We start from the raw sequence: 26,263 nt of genomic DNA, 5'->3' as shown, positions 1-26,263 counted from the left end.
TCTCTCTCTCACACTGATGGAGCCATTTTCATAACTTCCTTTGCTTCTTTCTCTCTTTCTGTCTCAGACTCCATCTGTCTGCTGTGTGTGATTAAGGGGCATGCTGCTGTTATGTGAACGCACTAGCTCCGATCCACCTTTTCGTGTGAGTGTGTGTGTGTGTGTGTGTGTGTGTGTGTCCAACATTTGTGAAAGTTGTGTGACGAGTGATGACGACAAAGCATGACTCACACTCTAAAGTCAAACGGACACACTGGGGCGGTCACAGGAGCAGAGAGCATTGAAGATGACATTTCTCTTTTAGGACATTTTATCATGCTCCATTTGAAGAGAGCAGCTTTTTAGCTTTAAACGTGGACGTAAACAACAATTTGGCTCGCCGTCCATTTTTCACTCGCTGATCGGGAATATTTGGTGCCCACGTTAACAGACGGCATCATGAGCCGGCTGCCAGTCGGGACAATTAGGTGCACTTGTGCCCAATTATCCTCTCCATGTCTGCCTCTGCTTCAGGAGCTGCAGGTAAATGAAGCTCCGGTCTGACTCATCAGCACACACATCTGCAGATAGTGATCCTGAGGATGTAACCAATCAGATGCAAATAGAAAATGGCCTCTTTCCTATGTAAGTGCATTGGAGGCAATATTGTATTTTATTCAAGATAATAAGAGCAGGACTAAAAAAGCAACATCTTTGTAATCTGATATAAACACAGAGGATTCAAGGCACATTGGAATTTATCAAGGGATTGACTCAGCCTTGTGTGTGTGTGTGTGTGTGTGTGTGTGTCATTTCTTTGTGACCAACTTTTTATTGTCACATCAAACTGTTGTATTTAAAGTACCATTAACAGTTACAGTAGGATCAGTAACAGCAACACAAATAAAAAACATTAATTTGTAAACATAACCAAGTCATAAGTTGACAAACACACACACACACACACAGCACAAACAATGTATGGTCGAGGTATTGCTCATGTTGTGGAGACCAAAATCTGTTTAAACAGCCTTGACTTCTTCATGTGCACATAAGCATATATATGTGTCTATATGTGTGTGTGTGTGTGTGTGTGTGTGTGTACGTGTATTTATGTGCGTCTCACCTGTCAAGGTTCAGTTTGTGGGCCAGCATCCTCCAGTCGTTGCCTCTGGTCTGCGGTGCATCCAGACTGCCGCACAGCTTCTGTCTGATGGATAAAGGAATGCGGAAGGCATTGGGCCCGACTAAGGTTGTGATATTACTGGCAGGGTCCATCAGGGACGTGTCTATGCACTGGAGGTCCTGGAAAAGACAGAGAGAAACCGATCAGTTGTTTTTGCAAAGTTGAATTCTCTGATATCTTGGACGTCTGCAGGAGACACACAAGAGGACGGGGATGGATCTAAAAGCTCATACACGAAATGTAGCATGAGAAAGTTGAATTCATCATGTTTCCCATTCAGCTACAGCTCCGTCTTATTCCCTCTCACAGATATTCTGCTGGTGTCTGTGAGGCGTCTCTGGCTGTTGACCAATTACAGATGATTCTCCTAATTAATACAAGAGTGAAACAAACACAAAGACTTGCTCTGCAGCACTCTGTCTCTCTGCTCGCTGTCGATCTCTGTCCCTTTCCAAACCTTCATCCCATTAATCTGCCACTCCTGGGCTGAAAGGAGGCATCGCTCTAATGAATGTGACTTGGCAGAAGGAAACAACAACTGCCACCGCTGATGTGAATGATTACTATTTACTGCATCTACTTAGCCCCAATTTACAGCCCAAAGCTCTGCTGCTGCTGCTGCAGGAAGAGCGAACGGCGGATGCAAAGGGACATCTGTTTCTCGGCAGAAATAATAAATGCTCTAAATCTTCTTTACTTTAATTGTTTAACATGTTCAACTCTGCTGGCTGGTTGGCGGGTGCACAATATTCTATTTTACTGGCTACAAGAAACGATTTGCAGCGTTGTTTTAGCTAATCAGCTCCAGGACTCTTGCCAAACATGGGACCATGGTGATTGCTTTGTAAGACGTCAGCTGATCACATTACAAAATATTTGACGCTGAATGTTAAACTGTGAGTTCCAGAATCAAGCATTTGATTATTTGCTCCAGAGAAAAATCACAGAATCAAATCACGGCATCCATCAGGATGAATCACTTTCACGTTGAAAAGCTCTGCACATTACGATCAGGGTGTAAAAGTTAAGTTAAGAAGAGAAACCTTTAAATTACAAGACAACTCTGGCAACTCCTCTAGATTCAGTTTTTCTAGCTTACCTTGACTCTCATTCCTAATTTGCCCAGTGACCAGTGCTGAAGAAAAACCAACATGTGTCACCTTCCCTCACTGCTCCAACCCATGTTCAAACAATCGGTCCCTCTTTGCACGCTCACCTGGTTAACCACGGGTTAAGACATTTCTAGAGTGCAACGCGATCACCCGTGAACACCACTGGAGAATTCAAAGCAGCGACGTTCCAAAAGAAATGTCTGACCTTCGACCCAAACTGTGCACACGTGGACACAGACACACACAAACACACACGCTCGTTCTCGACCCTGCGGTTACATGGGCTGGCGGAATCAAAGAGGAGTTATTCCTCGCGTGTTGTGTGACCTCTCGCCCCAGAATGAATGATTGAACACAGTCACACAAGCACAGCGGGAACCCTGAGTGTCTGGCAGAGAGAAACTTAGTGACTTCGGGACCTTGACTGCAGGAAAGTAGAAGTTAGTTCAGGAAAGGGAGAAGGAGCCTGTGTCTCTGTGCTCATTTCTTTTTCAGAGTGTATTTCATCCTGCGTGGGACCAGTGGGAGATTACAGTGTCTTCTGCAGTGTTCCCTTAAGGCGGCTGCACACTAGAGGATAATCGGGATGATTTTAGACCCGATATACCCAGTCAGGCAATCGTGGGGGGGCGTTCCCGACTGGAGGTCCCTCTCTGCCGATCATCTGCCCAAATAATCCTGAGGTGTGAGGGGTTTACAAAACAATCAAAATGCTACCGGTTGAGTCGGAGCCTCCCCGATCTCGATTCACAAATATCAAACCTGTTTGATTCTAGAGAGAGAGAGAGAGAGAGAGTGGGAGGGTCTCTGTAGGTCTCAGTAAACTGCCACTGTGGCCTTCCACGTTTTTTTTTTACATCTGTTGCAAAATGTCCAGAGGAACAGCATCTGGTTTCTGTCTCGCCCGGGGTTAATTTCGACTCTCTCACCTCCTCCAAAGTGCTGCTGAGCTGAAAGATCTGTCCTTCTCCCTCCACCTGCCGCACACACAGTTTGCAGCTGATCTCCGTGGTGGCTGAGCTCAGTCTCTCCAGGGTGAAGGTGCAGTGAAGAGTTCTCTGACTGCTGCTCCACACCTGGTAGAACGGGATCTCCTGGAAAACGCACACACAATATAAAGAAAAAGATAATAAGATAAAAGATAAAGTAGCTTTATTGTCAATTCCTTAACATGTTCAGAGCATACAAGGAATCGATACGACGTTTCCCACTCTCCCACAGTGAGACATATAAAGTGCACAGGCACAACAGATAACACAAGACATTTCCTAATACTAAGTAAACATACAGAATTTTTTAGTACAGCAGCATAAGGTTCTCTAAAAGTGTAAACGTAGCAATTAAAGTGATAAAGTGCAAACAGTACAAGAGACAGTTTGTTGCAGAAGTAAACATACAGATTTTTTAGTACAGCAGCATAAGGTTCTCTGATGTTTAAACGTAGTATATAGTATATGCATGTTTTAGTAAAAAAAAAGTGAAGTACTCTAAAGCGTCTACATATCTTTGTTTCTATGAATCAGGTGAAATACTTGGACCTCCGCACTCTTTAACATCTTTAATTTGCTACACTGTGTTTATCTTGTCACTCAAACGTCTGTATGTGTGTGTTTGCGTCCGTCTCACCTGATACTTTGCGAGGAGCTTGCTCTTCCATTGTGTGTGTGGCACGTCGTGGATGGACAGTCTCAGGTTGTGTGTGCTGTCTTTAAAGTTCAGAGTCTTTGGCTCGTCCAGGAGTTTCCCTCCCATCTGGGTCTCCATCTGAAGAACCTCCTACACAACAAAAAAAACAAAACACAAGAAAAACTCCTTCAATTCTCAAAGTTTGCTTTCACCTTAATCTTACCCACTGAAACATTTGTTCTTCAGCATTAGAGACTGTGGAGAGCCTTTCATTTATCTCTTCATTACTGCAGACAGGGCCGTCTTCTTGAATTCTTGAATGTAGCTTTGAAGTACACAGCACCATGAAACACTTGAAGCACAAAGGTTTTCATTGAGATATCATCCCTCATCTCAGTAGGTGTATTCCCTGGATTTAAGCAAAGCTTAGCTCTGCTCACCACACTAAGCTGAGGAAAGATCAAAGTGCTGCTGTCGTGAAAAGTGGGAAATGAAGTAATAACTATAATGTGAGACAGTCAAATTAAATTACTTTGACTGACTTTAGAAGATGAACTCAAAGCATCATATTACTTATTATGAAAATAATGACAATTACCTCTTCTACCTTTGCTAAGATGTCAAGTCAACAATCAAAATACTTTCCATCATTATAGCATAATAGTTTTATAAATTCCTGCAACTACCCACTCACTTAGAAAGAAGACTGCACTAATTAAAGGTTTTAAGTTTACTCTAATAACAAATGCCTTGTCTATACCACTGCAGATATTTTATATTTTTATATATTATAATATTTTCCCCTCCATTCCAAAATAAGTAAATCTGTCCTCCTGACCTTTTTCCAAAATATCTAGGTCGAGACAAGACCAAAAAAAAAACTACAAATTTTCAAATAAGCATGCCGGGCCAGTAGGTGGCGATAAAGTCTACATCACTGATCAATCAAATACCAGAGAAGAGTGCTGTAGTCCCAGTACTTAGAACCAAGGTGGATCCCTGGGAAGGTGCAGTGATGAAAAATGCTAACTTCTGATTAAACCTAGCAGTGCAGAACAAACGTAGAGAAACAGGTGCATAGCCGCCATTCTTGTTGTTGTTGTTTCTGGTTCATGCTCATTATACCAAGCAACAGTTGGCACGTGGGAAGCAAGCTGCCAGTTCAGTTTTCAAAAATCTGCACGTTAGAAGGCGTTCGTAAGGAAAACGTTAGCTTTGCAAAAATACACACATCAGTGTGGACCTTGGTTTTATTTTTTACCAGGATTAAAAACCAGTGAATGCAAAACTGATGGTGTCCATTTGATATCTCTGCCCATTATGTGAATTAAAGGAAGCACTTTGTTCTGCTTTGTTGTGCTGTTGTTTCCGTAATACACACAGAGCGACTGTTTTGGCTCATTCTTTATAAAATGACTTTTGACTTTAACTCAGCCTTCAAACCAAGACAAAGGAAGTATCTGTGCTCTATGGGTGCAGCAGCATGCATCGTGATTATATCAACATAATTATAGGCTCATGGAGTGCATACAGTTAAAGGGAAATCAACACACGCACACTTATTTTCTGATGGATGAATAAGTCATCGGTGCGGCTTCTGATGCCTCCTACAACCTTTTCAAAGATAATCAATTCCCGCTTCCCATCATCTTCCTACGCAGCGGCAGCTCTACTGTAGATACACAGCCGAGACTTTCCCCTTTGAATCGTCAGCCGATCAATTACGCAACACAAAGTCTCCATCATTAAAAAGTCCACCTCTCAACCTTGTTTTTCAAGCCACAATCGCCTGTTTGAAATGTTAAAAGTTGGTTGCGTGTTGATGTTTGTGTGCGAGTGGCTCCGTGCCACGCCGACACTTGACTCATCATGACGTGCATAAATTACCCGAGCTAATCTCTCCCTATCAGATGCTCCCTCCAGAGCTTTGAATTAGTTTCAATTCTGAAGCATCGCCGTCGTGACATTGCTCGATCCGGTGTTGTTTACTGCTTCTCAGATCATTTGCAGAAGACTAGATCCAACTCTGCACAGATTTCTATTCAAGCTTTCCATTTTTAGCAATGGGTGTACCATGAGAGAACAAAATCTCAAAAAGTCCTCAACCTAAAATACCACACACCTCTTACCGTACTTTAGATACATACTGCAGATCATGGCCATAGTTTGTGTTTGCATATGTTAATTATACTGCAAAGCTATTAAACCAATTCATTCTCATTAGTCACTCAGTTTCAGTACCTTGAGTGCATCCTGTGTGTCGTCCAGACAGTACACCCGGATGTGATAGTCCAGCGTTGTGCACGAGACGGGTCCAAACAGAGCCAGTTTGAGCCTCTTGGCGGCCGCCTTGCCGATGGACTGGCCCACCAGGCAGTACGTCCCCAGTGTCTCTGTTAAGATGTGACAAGCCTCCGAGTCCATCTGCACGTAGCAGGGCGTGGTGAAGTTCTCCTCTCCCACCACGACCACGTCCTGTGGGAATCACACACACAAACACAGAGTCACACACATTTGTAGACTCCAAGCCGTGTTCTGCTGAGACGGTGTTTTGTAACTTTTCATTCACCACATCACTCATCTCAACTTAGAACATATGATCCTTCATTCTTCGGTCTTTATTTGTCTGAATTATTATTAATATATACTATCTAGGACTGGTAGCGTGCCTATTTGCTGGTGTAAAAGAAAATTCAATATTTCCTCGATCTGTTCAATAAAAAACCTCTCCAGGATCTCAGGAACATAATTCCTCCCATTTACCGGAAGGCTTTTATTTTTGTGTTTCACTGCGTGAAGTGTTTGACAACAGAATTATTATTTAAACAACATACTTTGATCCCCCATCAGACATTTCTTTAAAACCAGTAACAGGTTTTATTTTATGGACGAATTGGTGTAGCCCGTTTTAAAGAGTTCATCCTGATCTGAGTGATTTAAAACTTTTAGTGTCACTTGGTGGCTTCACTAAGTCCAAAACAAACACAGCATTAAAACAACTTTACACATTGACTGGTTTTAATGTTGTGGCTGATCAGTGTAAATGTTCCTGTGGAAAGTAGATTATCCAGAATTGACAAAGTGAGGCCAGAGTCCAAGTAATCTTGTTTTCCCCCTCACTTTATTTGACACTGGCTTCTATTTGTTTGTTCAGACCACTATTGTTAAAGCATTATTTGATGGGCGGCTTTGTGTTATAATTTACAGGCGTTAATCCACTTCCTGTCTGTTAACATAACACAACTGGACCTGCATTTGGAATCATTTCCACTCATGCAAACAACCCCTGTGTAAGCAAAGTCCTTCTCTATATACCTCATGCAGGCCTGTGTTGCTATAAACAGGTATTGTTTTGAGCAATGGCTGCAGCGATGTGTGAAGAGCTGTGCTATTCGTACACATTTTTTTATGAGACAATACACATTGTGTAACTTTTCACATCAGCCTGGTTAGTCTTCCTAGAATGTTGAGGATGTTCGATTCAGCAGATTGTGAATATAACCGCAATGATGCATTGAATTCTAATGTAACTACATGTCTGGTTCCGACATGTGACTCCTAAAAGTGGATCAAAATGTCCATTAGGAGAACGATGGCACTTGTTCTCAGTTGTTGTCTTTGAAGTGTGTCCAGTCCCACTGTGATTATCTGGCTGCTGCTCATATGATTCCTACCTCTCTCTGTCACAGCCTGAATTATGATAAATCCATATGGCTCTTTGTGTTTAGGGAGGAAGCGCCGGCTCAGCTCGCTCTCTTCATATGAGCACTGAATCTGGAATCTATTGTGCGCCTATCTATGTTTGCGTGTGTGTTTGTGAGTAATTGTGTGCACGTGTATATGGACGCAAACCCCCCCTCAGCTCGGACGTTGTGCCTTCTACCTGCCAGTGTGATACAAGTATTGAGTTTTGAATTACAGTTCATGCAGAGTTGTGTTCCTACAGATGAGCTGAATCGATACAAAGGGGTAGGAAAGCAATATGCTATGAATCTGTTATTACTGGTAATCACAACCGTGGCTGCTCCCCCCCCGATGTGAGGGGAATTCAATTACCTTGCTCTCCCTGTTGGAGAAAAACTTTCTGATAGGAAATGGATGTTCCACTGCAATAAGAGAAAAAACAAATCGACTTCCTGATGGAATTCCACTTTTCATTTCTCTCTTCTTTGCTCAGTCTGCTCCCAACCTCTTCTGGGCTTGTGTCTCTCTCTCTCTCTCTCTCTCCGTCACACACATGCACGCACGAACACACACTCACAGAAAATCGTATGCATGGCTAATTGTGCGGAGACATTGTGTTGAGCTGTGATAAGCAACGGAGGACAGCATACGGGGGCCTTGTAGACACAGTGATGCTGCAAGACAGCCTTATCAGCCACACACAAGGATACACACACACACACACACACACACACACACACACACACACACACACACACACACACACACACATGCAGCCACACCCACAATAACAGATTGCTGAGGTAGAGACTTCATGCTGTGAGACATGGGAGAAGGAAGAGAGGGAGACGTGTAGAAAAAAAAGAAGGGATGGAAACATAAGAAGAAAGAGGAGAGAAGGAGACGATGGCAGGAGCATAACAAATTGCTTCTGATAGGAGTTTTCAACCCCCTATTTGTCTGCCAGGCTTTAGGCACTTTATGTTTACCAAATTTCTTCTCCTATCCCTCCCTTCCTTTCCTCACTGCACGTGTGTGTGTGTGTGTGTCTGATGCAGGCTGTTCTCCAGGGTGGAGTTGATAATGTATGGGAGCACACATGTGAATACATGCTGTGAGAGTCATACTGGGAACACTGATGAGCCACAACATCACCGGTAACTGGTTTTAATGCTGTGGCTGATGAGTGTATATAAATAATTTGGTGTAGACTGTGTGCAGACATTTCATATACACAGATACCCCTGTCTGATTGTTTGTTGCGTGTTGGTTTTGATTGTTTGTCAGCAGGGCAACACAAAAACTACTAACAAATTAACACAACTTGGTTGGAGGATGGAGCATAGGCGAAGAAATAACCCAATACATTTTGATGTAGATACAGACAAAGGCGTTTATCAAGGTCCTTTTTTCACAGTTTCTTCAAAATGGCAGAATTGGGCATTAGCCTTGACTGAGGTACATCTTCTCTGAGCCCCCCCCTCCAAAGGTTAAAGCAGTGGAATTCAAAAGCTCATCAATCAATCAAATTGAATATGTATAGCCCTTATTCACAAATGACAATGTGTCTCACAGGGCTTAAGGTGCAATGTGCTCAGCAAGAGTGAGGAAAGCCTACCGGTGGTGACGCCATCCAGAGGAGCTACATCTATAAATAATGCATCTCCGGAGTGTTCCGGGCCAAGTACTACAACTTCTGTGTTTTTCAGAGTTTAACAAGAGAAAAGGGCAGGTCATCCAGGTTTTTATGTCCTTAAAATATGATGGGAGTTTAGTGAGTTGATTATTTTCTTGGTTACATAGAAAAGTATAACTGACTATTTTCCTCATAAGGTATCCTGATAATGTACCCTTTGGAAGCCTAAATGAGGTAAATAAAATTGGGTCGATCACAGAACCCTGAGGAACCCCGTTATTATCTCATTTGACTTAATCATAATGTGCTCATTATCACATTATCTACTATCTCACTAAAATCAGAGCTCAATACACAAAACACATAAATAAAAGAGGCAGTGGCGAACACTCACCTCCCATTCTCCCATGGCCAGTTGGTTCTTTAGCTGTATGAGCCAGTCTTCATGGACATCGTCGGCACAGTGGTGTATGGTGAGGATCACCGGTCTGGTCAGCAGGGCCCCTGGTGGCCCACAACTCACCACTGGGCTCAGCACCGTCTGGATGTCTTCTACTGGAGGTCTGTAAACGACAGATAACACAAAGGTAGAATGCTTCTTTAGAGCAGAGCGGCAGGAGTGCTGCACTGCTAGCTATACTAATTAGCGTGAGGAACTTTAGAAAGCTGTATTGATTTCACATATCACTGGCTATTTTTTCATAATGTTTATATATGGAAAGGCTTGGTTGCTAATAATAAAGAAGACAGGTGGATAGAACCACTACAGAGGGACAGACCTGCTCAGATCCGAGCGCGGCGGCACAAATGCAGCTGCAGGATTATTAGTGTAGTCAGCTGGGGCTCAGCTGGAGTCAGTAGTTCACAGCTCATGGGCAGAAAATAAATGAACACTGGGCACAGGCTCACCTGTGTTTTACCACAGACACACAGGGACCTGTTGTTTCAAACCACTTCCAGCTCTTCTACTGTGAATAAACGGGAGATTATCCCTGCACGTTTGTTGGCCAACAAATTGAAGTATAAAACTGCATCTTCAAAGAAACAATAAACAAGAAAATACACGAGGAAATGATCACGTGTGTTCTCCGGTGTAATCCATCATTTCCTTCCCTCATGTTACAGAAGATACACACTGAGTGAATCCATATAGATCGAGGGGGACATGGTTCTAAATTTTAACTGTGTCATTTTTTTTTTTTTCAGCCCACCTTGTGTCAGGGGGGGGGGGGGGGGGGGGCGCTAATCCCCCGCAGTATTATCGATTCAACTGCTGGAGCTCATTATTGACTCATGAAGGGTTCACATGAGAAGCTAACAGATGAAAACAGTATGACTCAAACTCTACCGGCAGCCCCTCGGACCACGCTAACGCTGAGGACGCCTCTTAATGAATTACAGCGGTATTGATTTGTAAATGTTATGTATCTTTTATCACATAAATAGAGCTAATAGATCTTTTGTGAGTGGAGCATGCGGGGGAACTGACGCCGGAGGGTTAGAGCTTAATGAGCTAAACCACATGATTCTTCCCTGCGCAGTGTTGCTGAGGTAAGTCAATGTGATTTTTTTGCGATCCAGCTATTGACTGGAGAGGGAGACAGAGGACAGTGAAGAGGTTTGACTTTCTAGAAACACTATAGCACACGGCAGGGGCGGTAATTCATATCGACTGATGTTGATCGAGGAGATGCTACTAAGGATGCGCGGGGTCGAATACATGAATATAACTGTCCTAAAGCTCATCTCTCTTTATTGCTTTTCAAAGCATGCAAAAGCAAACCCTCCATGCAGATACTTGTGGTTTTAGCATCTCACTTTTTTTAAACTGCTGTTTAAGAGCATTGCCGCTACCACCAATCAATACAGTGCCAGTAAATGGAATTTGGCTTGTAGGGCTGACAGCATTGAAAACGTATATTTCAAAGAGTCACAGGCAATGTGTAGCCTGAGGAATAGTGTCCTTGTGACACTGCGTGATGCACAGACCTTGCTGCAGACAGTATTCACAGGAACTATTCTCCTATAAAGAAGTAGCCCCTTTGAAAACTGCTGATGTCAAAACGAATGGATTTTCAAGTGAGAAACTAACAAGATTTGTTTAAATCTATTGTACAGACCTGTGTGGCAAACTCAGATATTAAACAAGTAGCAAAATTTGCACCTGAGACACTTCTTCCAAAATAAATCTTCTCTTTTTCTCTCTGACACGTTGTCATTTGAATGTGCTTTAAACATAAACCCGGTACTGTAGTTGTCTCTAATTATTAAACAGAATAATAAACAACAAAAAAGACAACAGTAACAAAATGTCCAACACAAAGCTTTGTCTTAATCATGCACATGTTTACACAGAAGAGGATTATTGTACCCTCACCCAAAAATAGCCACCAATCTGTTAGTTACTGTGGAAACAGTGATCTCTTGACACATGCTTTCAAACGCTGCCTGTTTCCTTCTTGGATCTATAATATGAAGTGCAAACAAATCTGCCTCTAGTCTCACTGAATTCAACATCATCTGGAGTTGGATAATAGCACTGATTAAAAAAATATGGCATTAACTTTGTAAATGATGTGGATTACTGTCCAGTTTATAACATTAAGTAGGTAATAATCAATGTGGAGGATATTCCTTTCTAATCTCTTTTAATTCTGTGGCATTAACTGACCTCTGCTCTGTGAATCGCCAAAGGAGGGTGTGCTTGGATAAACTGGTCTGAATGAAAAATAATTATTCCTCCCTTTCTGTGCACCTGGAGCCCGTGTCACACTGTGGAAGCCTCCCCAGGAAACTATACAAACAGGTCTTAGAAGCTGCTCTCCACGAGAGAAAAGAAAAAGATAAAGGGAAACAAAGAAACAGAAACCTGCAGAGGGGAGATGCAGAGATGAAGGAAAAAAAAAAAAGGGGGACAACAGGGAACGAAAGAGAGGAAAACAAAGTCACAGAGAGGAGAACTGAGGGGAATAGAGACCAAACTTACCTCAAGCTGTCCTTCCTGTGCACAGTCACATACATCTCGTACACCCGGCCATGAGGAACGGCCCCCGCTGGAACCAACAGACTCACACCTGCAGGGACGACAGGGGAAGCAGGAAGGATGGAGGCAGAAATAATGAGTTTTTCATCACTGGATTTATTAATTTCAGCATGCACAGATGAATTATTGAAGGCGAAACCTATTATCACTTTATCAAGATGATTAATTATTGAGTGATCATTGTTACAGGCAAACCGTGTAAAACTTTCTCTTAAATATATCATCGAGTGAATTGCGCTGCGGTGTTTTATAGCTTCTTGGAGCCGCTTCCTATCAGGAGGTTATGTTGCACCCACAGATCACAGCAGAACTCACTATTATTCATTCTTTTTGCCTGCTGCTTTTAAATCCAAACATAAATCTACTTAAAGTTTTTCTTTCCTTTAAATCTAGGAAGCAAGAGAACGTCTCAAAGCTTTTATGTGTAATATTTTAACCGTTCAGTCGTGGCCAGATGCTCTTATTTAATCTGTTCAGTTTTTAGAAAATGGATTTTATCATGTTTGGATCTGTAATACTTCTCATTAGGAGGCATTAGGTTTGATTTACACCACATTTAAAAAGGTGACCTTATTCACACTTTCGTCTGCTCTAGCTTTCTCGCTATATCATTTTTTGCAAACGTATTTAAAAGAGACATATAATGCTCATATTCACATCAAAAGGTTTTGCTCTAATATCCAGAAAACACATAATTACTGTCTAATGCTGCAGCTCCTCTTTTCAGTCTCTGTCTGAATACTTGGTTTTAGTTCCTGTCTCTTTAAGGCCCCCACACCAGTAAAGCCCACACTGCTCTGATTGGCCAGTTGACCCACTGTACTGTGATTGTTCCACTGCTTCCAGCTCGTGTAGTAGATGTAATCAAATATTCAGTCCCTTTGCTATGACAAATTTAGCTTGGACCTATTTCTCTCAATCATTTTTTGATGCTTTACATCTGACTGCTTATGGTCCAACTGCGATTGAGGGGATGGATTTGGAAAGGCACATATATGCCAAAGTCTCAGAGCTGACAGCCAAGCAAACAAAGGGGAGGGGCTTTGGCAAAAGTGGTGACCAAGACCCCTTTGGTCACTGTGAGGGAGCTCGGGGGATCCTGTGTGGAGATGGGAGAACCTTACTGGAGGAAAACCATCACTGCAACATTCCATCAATTTTAGCTTCATGGCAGAATTGCCAGACAGAAACCTCTCCTCCGAGAAAGACAGTTTGCAGAAAAGCTCCTAATTGACTCTCCGACTGTGAGAAACAAGATTCTCTGGCCTGAAAACAAAGATTGAACTGTTTGGCCTCAATTCTAAGCGTCATGTCTGGAGGAAACCAGGCACCACTCATCCTCTGCCTAATACCCTCCCAGCGGTGACGCATGCTGGTGGCAGCATCATCCTGTGGGGGTGTTTTTCACCAGCAGGGACAGGGAGACTGGCCAGAATTGAGGACCGAAGCTGAACAGAGCAAAGTAGAGAGATGGCCTTAATCAAAACCAGTCTGGATCTCAGACTGGGCTGATGGTTTGACATGAAACGGGACAATGAGCCGAAGCACAGAGCTAAGATAACACAGGAGTGGCATCTCTGTGGATGACACAGAGCGGTCAGGCCAGAGTTCTGAACATCTCTGGAGAGATCTGAAAATGTCTACGGAAAGTCACCATCCATCCTGACAGAGCTTGAGAGGATCTGAGGGAGGAGCAACAGAAAATCCACAGATCCAGGTGTGAAAAGCTTCATGCATCATACCCAATAATACTCCAGGCTGCAATCGCCAAATGTGCTTCAAATATAAGTACTCAGTAAATGGTCTGAATATTTATATTTATGTAATATTCAAATAAATTATAAAAAAAAATCTGGGGCATTGAGTATAGGAGGGAAATATGAATTCACATAATTTTTTACAGTGAACATAATGTTCTGATATTATTTGTTATTTGTTCCTATAAAGAAACAAATACAAACAAATGTTCCTGGATCTTAAACCCAATATTGAAGAAGTTCCTTGGAGCGATCACCCCAGTCAATACATTATCGATCGACATTAAGCAGATTCATGTTTGTTTTATTGAATGTTTGTAAAACACTGAGTTTACCAGAGTTGGGCACGATGAGGTGTCCCCCCTGGAAGTTGAAGGAGCCGTGAGCCGTGCAGGACGGGTCTCGTGTTCGGGCTAAGGTCTGGTTGCGCAGGTTCATGGTGTCACTGTGGTCCAACAGAGACTGAGTGACCTGTGAAGGAAAACACAACAGTGGGAGTGACTATATGAAAAAAAGAAAATTAGAAATGATACATGCTGAAACTAACAAATGTTGCTATCAGCAGAGACTAGACCGACGGGAAGTCCTAATTAAAAACTCACTGAAGAATCAATGACTTGGCCTCGCTTGAACGAGAGTGTTATAAAGGAACAGATTGGCATTCAGCACAAAAATCTGTTTGTTAACCTCAATTAAATCGTAGCTCTTTGTACCTCATAAGATTCATTTAATGGATGAATGATGCTTGCGGCAAACAATAACAAAAAAACCTTGAATTCTTACAAAATGTTAAAGTGTATCCCAATTGAGAGAAAGTCGTTCTACTGTCAGAGCTTAGTGAGAATGCTCTCTGTTTATTTTGTAGCGCTGTGGTTATGAATGTTGGATGTTACTTTAGACTACTTTTATTTTACTCTAATGCCTTTAATGTGTGCAAACATTGATTATAGTAACTGTACCCTAGAGTGTGTTCCCTCATGCAGAAAGCTGCACCTCTTAAAAATAATCTATGCATTATTGTATACATAGTGTGCAGAAATTCGATGTGGAACGGTTAGAAGGATGGACTTCCTCTGACAGAGCTGAAGTGAAGCACAGTCAAGATGTATTCTGAACTAACCAAAAGTTCAAGGAGGTCCAGAGAAGTTTCAGTGTGAAGGAGCGACCTCCGGTTGAACAGGTCATTCTAGTTTTATTTTCACCAGGCTGAACGAGAGCAAGCATTGAAAGGAGAATATTAAATGCTCCCTTTTCTATTTGAATTTCACCGCATTCATCATAGCGCCATGTTTTCTCGGTAACCATTAACTCAAATGCTGCGGGGGGAAGAGGTGCATCTGCCTGGGAGCGCTGCCATAGGGCTGAGCTGGCAGTCTGTGAGAGGAGGGTGGATTTACAATAGACCTATGAAAGCACCCTAGGGTAGGTGGTAAAATATTTCCTACTTTACATTTCTTCCATGAAAATGTCCAATGTGAGATGTAAAATAAGGTTTTAACATTCAGCACATTCCTCCGACCTCACTCAAAACCTGGCGAGAATTTGCTTCGACAAAATAACTGCAAAAAAACAAATCCTCAATTGGTGACGCAAGGTCAGTCCTCCGTTACGGCAGCGGTTCAAAAGGGCGACACGCGGTTAAAAGTAATAATAGATCAAATCATCAAAGGTGCCACTGATCCACCGAGCTCAAATGGAGTGAGTTCAGCTGTGGTTCTGCCCCAGGACAGGAGCTGGGATGATACACAGCCGTTTCATCTGTATTGGTGGCAACAGGCTCCGGTATGCACACCATTCAGTAGAGAGAGCGGGAGGGAACTAGGGCACTGAGCTGCATGTTTACTAAATGTGTTTGGTTTTATATTTATGTGACAGCTAATACATAACTACAGTTGTACTACTTCTTATTTTGATCCTGTACCCCCTTTGAAAAAAAAGCTCACCCGAGTACCCCCTAAACAGCGCAAAGCATCTTTGGTTGAAAAAAAGATCTAAAACACAGTGCTGTGCCGTTAGTGTCTGATTTATTAAACTTTGTAACCAGAAACTTTCAAATTACAACTTCATCAAAGTGCATAACATTTCTCCTCTGTAGTGGTCTCTCTTGAACAATTTGGAAATAAAAAGATATCAAAATAACCAAAGAAAGAAATAATTATCTCAATTATAAATAGAGATTTTTTCCAGATAAAAATAATTATCAACTTAAAGTGCCTTCTTTCGGGATCATAACAAAGATATGTTCTCAAACTGAACTCATGAACTTAATTATAAATACTTCTTCACAAAAAAATCATTATCTCAATTATAAATAAAGATTTGTGCATATAAAAATAATTTACAACTTAAAGTGCCCTCTTTGCTTTTGCATTTACATTTCAGTGAGAAACGTGTGCTTGTGCTTCACTGAGGATCTTTGTCAGTCTTGGTGGCAGGGAAGCAACTGCTGTGATCAAGCTCTTCTCCAGGCACAGTCTGTTTCTTTGCTTTGTTTTGATAACAGTTATTGCAGAGAAGGAGGCCTCACATAAATATGTTGAGGCAAAGGGTAGTAGCTGCTCCAAAGCTTTCTGTCCAAGGTCAGGGTGCTCCTGCTTCACACACACACAAAACTGTGCAAGTGTGGATGTGGCAAACTTCATCAGGTCACTGTCAGATGACACTTCCAGGAGTTTTTGCTGATAATTGACCGGTAGCTTGCTTCCGTTTGCTTCGGACAAGAGAAATGGGTTTCTCACCCAATCCAGCTGTGCAGATTTCTCCTCCATGTCAGGGCCACTTTCATTCCCACTCCTCACCCCAGATGCCTGTCCGTGCTCTTACTTTGGTGAGTAGGTTTCGACCTTCAGTCAGATGACTGTAACTGACCCGATAGTCGTAGCTTAAATGGCCAGAATCCGTCCCAGCAAGTTCAAGAGTAATGCTGAGCTGTAGATTGGCTGAAGCAAGTGAGAAGTTACTAAAAGCAGCTATTATCTGCAATATTCAGTGTGTAATTTTTTTTAAATATTGACAATGAAATTGAACGGCAGCGCTTCTGGTTCAGGAAGCCGGGGATCATGGGTGAGTGTACATAGTCAGAGCTCCACTCAACACATTGATAGACATTGTTTTTTGTCTACATGGAAAAACAATCGCTCAGACACGGAGAACAACAATCATAACGTGTGGCTGCAGAGGGCACTGTTGCTGAAGTTGTATGGTGTTGCTTTGAATAATTTCATATATGTGCTTGAATATGGTCCCAGGATTTCTCCTCCTCAACAGCACAGAGAGAAAGATGGGGCTGTATGTCAGAAGGTGAGTTTGGGGTTAGCTCTACCTGCCAGCGCTCCCAAACTACACTGTGTTTACTGCTTTCATGTCTGTCTCTTTCTCCTCAGCCCCTCAACCTGTTCCTGCTGATGAATCACCAAAAACTAATAACAATATTCTCAACTTAAATTAATTGAGAGTGTAGAGTAGTGTTCAAGTCAGGGCCAGGCAGGGATGGCTCCATTCAGGCCCATTTTAAATACGCTCCAGTACCTACAGTACCTGCCAGGTGACCTCACTTCACTCATGATGTAACGTGACAAACTAAAGCTGTCTGTAGGGTTCTAACTATTGCTACTGTAAAAAAACAATATGCGGTTATCAAGATAAAATTGTGTGGATTTCTGTACTTCATCTTGACAGTATAGGGATGCCTGTAATATATTTGTAAAAAGTTTGTTTGCTCCATGAGTGAGAAACTCACTGAAAGATGGTGACATGATGACAAATTTCAAAACATCGGAAACAATTCTGTCACTGATATAAAATTCTGAAATGTTTCACTTGGGATCTACCGACCGAGATATGAAAATGTTGTCATTGATTATCGTGAACATTGGGAATCAATTTATCCAGTATCTGTTGACAGTAACACATTTTGATTGACTGTGGACTCTGTGTTTATTTTTATATTTTTTATTCTTCACATCCTCAAGGTCAGACATGAGTCAATGGGCAACATCCACATTGCTACAAGGTAACAGGCCTTTAAAAAATTTGAGAACTTTCTTCATAATCTTCTTTGGGCGAACTCGTCTTCTCCTAGGGGCCGATGGCATGTCGGGACTGGAGACACACTCACCGGGAAAGTTCTTCATGATCTTCCTTCGGGGGCTAATTTCAGCATCACCTTTGGTTTGTTTTTTAGTGCAAGAGATTTTCTCTCCACGACCACCTCTTGCCCTTTCAGGTGATGCCTCAGCCTTACGTGTGTTTGGAGATGAGTCGTTACCTTCTTTCACTCCTACTACACAAGTTTTCTTGACCTTTGAGTTGCATCCTGCCGATGGGCGAACTCGTCCTCTCCTAGGGGCCGATGGCATGTCGGGATTGGAGACACACTCACTAGGAAACTTCTTTATAATCTTCTTTTGGGGGCTAATTTCAGCATCACCTTTGGCTCGTTTTTTAGTGCAAGAGATTTTCTCAGCACGACCACCTCTTGCCCTTTCAGGTGATGCCTCAGCCTTACTTGTGTTGGGAGATGAGTCGTATCTCTCTTTCACCCCTACTACACAAGTTTTATTGACCTTTGAGTTGCATCCTGCCGATGGGCGAACTCGTTCTCTCCTAGGGGCCGATGGCATGTCAGGATTGGAGACACACTCACTAGGAAAGTGCATCATGGTCATGAATGGATGTTGCAGAGCTTCGCTGGGGTTGATTCTTTTTTTTGCATCGAGATGCAACATCTGCTTCAGGAGGCTTAAAAAGGCCTGCGTGTCCTCATTTTCAGCCGCACCTGGGCGAGTCACCACAATGTCATCTAGACTGGCAAACTGCGCGGGCTTCTGAATCGTAGAGGATGCTGGGCTCCCCTTGCTGCTCTGCGAGGACTTTGTGTTTTTCCTTCCTGGTACTGCACACTCCTTGCAGCAGCAATGTTCCTTCAGGCTCCACAATTCTTTTTTGATATATTTTGTCTTTGTAAAAAACACATTGGTGTACCTTCCAGAATTCAGCAGGTTGTCATTGGGCTGACCATTTATCTTGACCAAGTTCTTCATGGCCTGATATTTGCAAGTCCCTAGTTTATACAGACATGTGCCGAGGTACAGGTAGGCCAAAATGCAACCAAGAGACCACATATCCATGGCCTCATTCAGAGGAAGTCCCAGCATGACTTCAGGGGCCCTGAAACCAATAATCTGGCAATTACGTCCAGTTTCCAATTCGGAGACCCGAGTAGCCAGGCCAAAATCAATCAGCTTCACCTTTGAGGGCTGTCGCTGTTGATCCACCAACATTATGTTGTTTGGCTTGATGTCAGCATGTACCAGATTGAGGCTCTTCAGGGCAGTCAGAGACACCAACAGCTGCTTTGTGATGGCTTGAATCTCAGACAGAGGCCGCCCCTTGCCCCCGGACATTCCAATCCATTCAAACAAAGTCTTATCCAGCTTTTCAAATTCCAGAAGAATTTTGTCACAGTGTGTGTGATGCCCGTTGAACTTGACGAAGTTGTTCTTGTCTTGACCGATCTCCCGGAGTGCTTCCAGAATATCCAGTTCCTTTTGGCCATTTGCTTTCGAGACAATCTTCAGAGCCACAATCTCCTTAGTGTCCATTTTGAAGCACTGATGCACTACTCCAAAACTCCCAGAGCCCAGTGTGTCCAGTATGTAGAAAGCATTGGTTAATGCTGGCATACGAAGAAGTTTGATGTCATCTGGTCTTTTCTTGTTGTTTAAATCCATTATTTGTTTAGCCATTTTAGAGAGTGTATTGGCGGGTTCCAACCAACATCAAATAGTATTAATGGAATATACTGCATACTAAGCTAAGAGGTGGCCACTACCTGCCCAATCAGTCAAAGGCTTTTTTAAGTTGCAAAGACTTTTCTTTGATATAAGTGATTACATTAGGACATTATAAAGAATAAACCCTTTATAAATGTCAATTGTTGTTTTTTAAAGATCAGAGGTTCAAGACTTGTCTATGATCTAAAGCAGTGGTTCTCAACCTTTTTTTCAGTGATGTAGTAGTGGAAACTCAATATAAATATTTCCTTGCTAACGCAAAATACTTTACAGAAGAGAAATGTCCTGGCATCAGTGATGGGTTAAGTTACAATAGCTGCAAATACCTTCGGGGACAGTTTGGACGTGAAGTCTCCTCCGAGGTCGTCCTGCGGTGTGACCAGACCAGACGAGTTGTAGACTTTGATTTTCAAGTTGGGAAGCGGGTCCAAGAGCGGCGAGTTGGTCATCGGGATTTTATCTGAAACATCGTGGAGGGCGTAGACAGGACCGCGATACATGGCGGCGGCATTTGTCAAGTCGGGAGGAACTGTCAGTAGATCAGCTAAGGGATAAAAAGGCAGAGGAAGAGAGGGGGAGGTTACTGAATGGAGGAGAGACATGGTTTTTATATGAATGCACAACTGTACAACTAGGGCAAATGAAAAATAAGCTAAATAATTTACATCCTCAATAGTATGAAATGCATGGCTGCACTATGGGATGTGGGGAGCTTGTAGTGAGATCACAGCGAGCAGCAATAAGGCGAGACGAGGGCAGACCAGGCTGCTGATAAGGTTCCCAGTGTCTGCAATGATACATTGCAGTACACAGGGGCATGACCTGGATCAAGGACTGGTCCTGGATCCTGCACACAGAGCTGGGAGGAGGAAAGAGAGAAAGCAGGGGAGGAGAGCGACGGCAGGAAACAGACAGAGGGAAAGTGTGTGCAGATTGTGAAGGAAATTCATAAACACCATCCTAAAGAGAATTCAACTTGGACGGGTTTAATAGTTCATGTTAAATGATTCAATGTGTCCATTATCACGACAGATTTCAATTTTGATCTATTTATTATAACTGCATCGCCCTATGCCGGTCTTCAAACTGATTCTTTTGTTGTCATAACTTCATCCAAAGTTGTCACAGGTTGATCTCCTAAGTGTTTATTTTTAACTATGGTTAAAAAATGTAGTTTATTTAGAATATAATACAAACAACAATATGGACCATTGAAGGGACAGGGTTTATGACTTAAACTGTAGCCAGTTTCAGAAGTCACCTCACTTCAAACAAAGCAATGAATTGGTCCATGTTCATTAATATATAATATTGACGCTTTGAATCGAACCATCAGGGGAAACAAAATAACAAATTTTAATTTCTTGGTCAGATGTGAACTGAGCCGACTGTGTGGATTCTACATGTTTTGGGACGGTGTGGCCTAGGGGGTAGAGTGGGCGTTCTCCAACATGAAGGTTGCCGGTTCAATCCCCACCCTTCCCCATCTGTATGACGAAGTGTCCTTGGCAAGATACTGAACCCCTAAAAAATGGCCCCTCATAAATGTTGAGTGTACAAAAAATAAAATAATGTAAGTCGCTTTGGACAAAAGTGTCAGCTAAATGACAAGTATTGTAAATGTTTTACTCTGCTCTCTCTCACTCTCTCTCTCTCTCTCTCTCTCACTCTCTCCTGACTTGTCACAACCGATGTTTGCTAGCGGTGCCATCTTGACACGTTGCATGTTAACTCAGTAGCCCACTTGAATATGCAATGTAAAACACGGGGACTAAAAACGCACTCACACATGCAAAACTGTATCTCACATGTACACCGCTCTATATTTGCTCTCACACATGCTCCACAGACATGTTACATGGGGATTGCATGATGTCGTTGGGGAAGAACTGGCAAGTGTTTCCGAGACTCCCTTCTGTGCTCATCACGGAAAGGTTAGTGTACGCCAGGGGGCAGGAACACGGTGGTGGCTAATCAGTAAAGTATTATAATCCATGGTCTTACAGTATTCAGGTACTGTTTTCAGTATGTTCATTTCAGTGGCAGTTTCCTTCTATGAGCATTTACTCTATTTCTACTGACACTACCAACTAAACACTGGTGTAGCTTTAATGAGTTCTCCCTTAGAATAAACATTAATCTTCTACAAAAAGAATATTCTAATTAACAGACCCACATGTTTTTTCTTTTATAATCAAAGAGCTCAAAACTCCTTGAAATGAAATTATTGGAAATATTATATTAACAATGAATAGACTTTAGTTTGTGTGTTTCTGCCAGAATGTTGGCCCTTATTTCCTTTTAGGTAATTGGAAAGTGCGGCTGATTGTCATAATAATGTTTTCGCTGTCATTAAGAGGCAGTAAATAGCACTTTGGGATTTTCTTTGCTAAAGTCAATAAAGTGAATGTGCTCCGAGAGACTCCATAACAGCCATCTCGCTAAAGCTCTCTTTTTCTAACAGTTTGACACAACTCACCTACGGGGCTGAAAACCAACAAAGGAAACAACTCGGCTCCATCCGAACGTCCAACATATCCACGATTTAATTGGCTCTGGGATCCCGGGAAGGCCAGTTCTGTGTTGTTGTTTTTTTCTTCACAGCATGCAGCTCTTATTTTATTTATTTATTTACGTTTGGTCGCCTGAAATCCTGTTGTTCCCTGCAAGAGCCCATCCATTCTAATTTGAAAATCTCTCATTATCACCCCCCCACCACCACCACAACCACCTCTCAGCCCACCTCCACCACACCACCACACATACACACACAGAGTTTCACAGACACACTCACACACACACACACACACACACACACATCTGTCACATATCACTCTCTCGCTCTCCATCACAGGCTGTTTACCCTTAAAGCCAGCGGGTATTTCTGCCAAATCATCCCTGCTGAAATTTAATTAACAACTAATGAAAAGCCGGGGAGAGTGTGTGCGCGTGTGAGAGAGAGAGAGAGAGAGAGAGAGAGAGAGAGAGAGAGAGAGAGAGAGAGAGAGAGAGAGAGAGAGAGAGAGAGGCAGAGATTACAGGGACATAATTCTTCATTAATAGTAATCGGAGATGGTCCCTCAATGCAGAGTGACAAGCATCCTAATGCTTTACTGATAAAATCTACCCACATACAATGACATTCATCCTTGTATACACACAATCACACAGTCACACACCCACAGATACACAATTACTTATGCTACCAATTTGCATTGTATTCTCTCTGACCTCTCTCTATTTTTAACTCTGTACCATGATTTGAATTACAATCGTCTTCCCTGAACTGACCACAGAAACACACACACACCCTGAATTATTAAGTATCCCATTAAAGATGCTTCAAGGCTTGCAGAGGTGTAGTTTGTAGATCCCACCACATTAGCAAAACATGGAACCTTGAGCTAAAATGAAAATAAAATGATATTTTAAAGTCGGCCAAATGCAAACTATCACGCATCTGTATGATCTTTTTTATTACAAGGCATCTAATAATAATATCTCATCCTTATCTGTGGGAGTTAATGAATGTATCTCAGCTTTGTGAATGTGCCTCACTCCTACAGGGGTGTATTTGGGAATGTTTGCCAGGTTCATTACATTTTTTTTTTTTTGTTTCAGCTATTTTACGCAAATGAATATCCTTATAGGGAAATTGATTGTGGCATGATCGTGGACTGTCACCTGTTGCAATTCCCCGCCCATACCTGAAATTTCCAGTAAGCTATCAAATGCACCCGCCCGGTTGTGCAGGTGTGTGCGTCCTCATGCTTCTTCTTCTTGTCTCATCCATTTCCAGGACAGAGAGGCAGAAATGACGTGGCAGACGGCCGAGAGTGAAACATGGATCCACTTACACAGCAAGACAAACAGGGAGGAAGTTGCTGTGGGAGTCAGTGTGACGGGGAGAAAATGGAGACATGGCGAGGGAAAGACCGAGACACGCAGACGGCGATGAAGAGAGAAGGTTGCCGATAAACAGGAAATGTGATTAACCTGAATGTGCAGATGGGAAGGTAAGGGAAAGAGAGAGTGAGGAAGAGAAGGAGAGTGACAGAGAGAGAGTTCCTGATGGAGGAGAGTGGTGTTTGGTGGAGACAGACATTAATCCAGAGCAGCAAGGACTGACAGCCGGAGGCCAGGGAAGAAACAGAAAAGTACTAGAGTCGGTGTCAACTGTAAACGAACCAAAATGGCTTTGGACAGAATCAATTGAAATGTGACAGTGGGCTCAAGGCTTGTGACACAGGGTTTTGTGAAGTAACCACGTCTTTACCCGACGTCTGAAAGGCAAACAAATATAAAGAATAATGTCCATTCACATATACAGTAAAGTATATATTTCAGTAATTGTCTCCCTCAAAGCGGACAGAGAACAGGTAAATCTATAGAGTCACAATTGATCTATGCATCTGTCATCTAGCCATCAGGGATTAGAAACTTTACAAATAGGTTTGAGTACCACACTTTTGTGCTAACTACTCTGCAGCATCAGAGAGAGTTTCCCAGACGCAGTTTTTCAGGAGCAGCATGGAACATAGGTTGTTCAGCACCAATGGAAGCTTCGTGGAAGGCAGTGGACAGTGCTCCATTTCTAAAAATGCTTTAGGCCTCCGAGGGGAGAAAGTGTGTTATGTGGCTTTATGTGAGTGTTTGAAAACGGTCGCATTGTCTGCAGAGCGTGAAGAAAGGAAATCGATACAGAAAGAAGACGCAAGACAAGTTCACCTTTAGCTCGATGCACGATCAGGGGACACGAGGACGGGGGAGTAACACACAGGTCTTTTCTGTTTTAGCTGCTAACAGCTTTTCAATAATGTAAACTGAAGCTTCCCTGTACTCGTGTAAAACAACATTATATACTGTTGCTGTATGTGTCACGTGTCCACCTTTTGAGCACAATAATACATTGAATCTTCACCCAGCCAGCATATATCATAATGTAAATTATATAATGCCAAAAGTTAGGAGAAACATATCAAGTTGTGGAGTTCTGGATTTGTTCCTGCAGTGAGTATCTCTGTGGATAATCAGGCTGAAGTATTTGAGGTCGTGAAAGACAAACATCTATTCCACTGCCATGTTCCATGATAAAAAGCCGCATTCAAATGAGGAAGCGTGCAATCAGGAAGCCTCTGCATGCTCTTTATTTTCTTTACTGCAACTGGGAGAACTTTCTGTAATATTTATTAACAGCAGGGCACCGCAGTGGTGCAATGATTTCTTGTCCCTTCACAACAAGAGGGTTCTAGGTTTGAACCCGTTGGCCGGCCGGGACTTTTCTGCTCAGAGTTGTTGCAGGTCCTGCATATTCATTGGAGACTTTTCCCATTTATGTAAAGCATAACTAGTTGTTGTCCAGGGCGTTTCCTGCCTCTCACCCAATGTCAGTGGGAGGGCTGACATTGGGTGAGAGGCAGCGAATCTCGAAGGATAATGAAGGATGATGAATATTCAAAGCCAGAAGATCCTTCAGCGTTTATTTTTTTTACACCCTGACACAGTGATGTGGACGTGTACTCCAGGAAACCTTGATGTCACTCGGGTGTGACAGGTGACGACAGGCTTTAAACTTACTGCTGTTTGATGTTAGGTTAGTCTTACATTTAAATATCAGTGTTACTACTGTGATGTTTAACGCCTCCCCCCTGGATCAAATGTTACTTGATCATTTCTTACCTGATCTGGCTGTTTTGATGTTGACGGACTGGAAGCCCCCGTTGAGAGCCGAGGTGTCGATGATGACCGAGTCGAAGTCCCGGTGGGTCTTGCGGTAGACAAAGAGCGCCACGATGACAGAGATGACCAGGCACATGATCACGGCGATGACGATGCCCACGTACAGGGCCACGTCATCTGTGCTCGGAGCAGCTGGAAGGGAAGCAAAGAAGAACAAAGGCACAGTGTCAGATCAAAGATTAAGAGGAAATGTATGTTAGAGAGCAGGGCAACGGTTTCAAACGCAGCTATGTCTGTGTCATGCTCAACATGTGCTCGGCAATTTCACTTTTACCTCAGATCACCTACAACACTCAAGGACAATGTGTAATTCCAAATGAAACAAGCCCTCCAGCTTATGGAAAATTATCATTTGTCTAGACAGAGATAGAGCGAGGGAGGAACACCTTACGTAAAAAAAGACACATGGGGCTCCCGACTCTAAAATTCAATATGGCTGTTAATTATTTTACAAGTGTCCTAACTTTCTTCTTCAGCCCAGCCGAGGTTTTAATAGTGTGGAATCGTCGTTCACAAATCCTTTTTATATAAGAGAGGAAATGATTGGGACAATTTCAAATAATGTGTGATGAGGATGGTAAAAAGTTATGAGCTACACTTCGGGATGAAGGGGAGGAGAAATGAGGAAAGGATGAGAGGCAACAACTTCAGAGCACAGCGGAGGAAAGATAAGGAGGTAATAGGAGGGAAAGCCGACATGTGGAGA

General features: G+C 42.6%; 1 protein-coding gene across 1 annotated transcript in view; it reads right to left on the bottom strand.

Annotated features, from left to right (window-relative positions):
- Window positions 1-26,263, bottom strand: part of unc5ca (unc-5 netrin receptor Ca) — a 200,208-nt gene that overhangs the window by 2,203 nt on the left and 171,742 nt on the right. The window contains exons 9-17 of the mRNA XM_053421576.1: window positions 25,498-25,689; window positions 20,145-20,362; window positions 14,359-14,494; window positions 12,210-12,297; window positions 9,618-9,786; window positions 6,145-6,378; window positions 3,904-4,053; window positions 3,207-3,371; window positions 1,106-1,284 (exon numbers count right to left, since the gene is read on the bottom strand). Of these exons, the coding sequence (XP_053277551.1) occupies window positions 1,106-1,284; window positions 3,207-3,371; window positions 3,904-4,053; window positions 6,145-6,378; window positions 9,618-9,786; window positions 12,210-12,297; window positions 14,359-14,494; window positions 20,145-20,362; window positions 25,498-25,689 (1,531 nt within the window). The remainder of the gene's footprint in view (window positions 1-1,105; window positions 1,285-3,206; window positions 3,372-3,903; window positions 4,054-6,144; window positions 6,379-9,617; window positions 9,787-12,209; window positions 12,298-14,358; window positions 14,495-20,144; window positions 20,363-25,497; window positions 25,690-26,263) is intronic.

This window comes from Pleuronectes platessa, chromosome 4 (assembly GCF_947347685.1).
Source record: "Pleuronectes platessa chromosome 4, fPlePla1.1, whole genome shotgun sequence".
Lineage (NCBI taxonomy): Eukaryota > Metazoa > Chordata > Actinopteri > Pleuronectiformes > Pleuronectidae > Pleuronectes > Pleuronectes platessa.
This window is presented reverse-complemented; position numbering and strand designations above follow the sequence as displayed.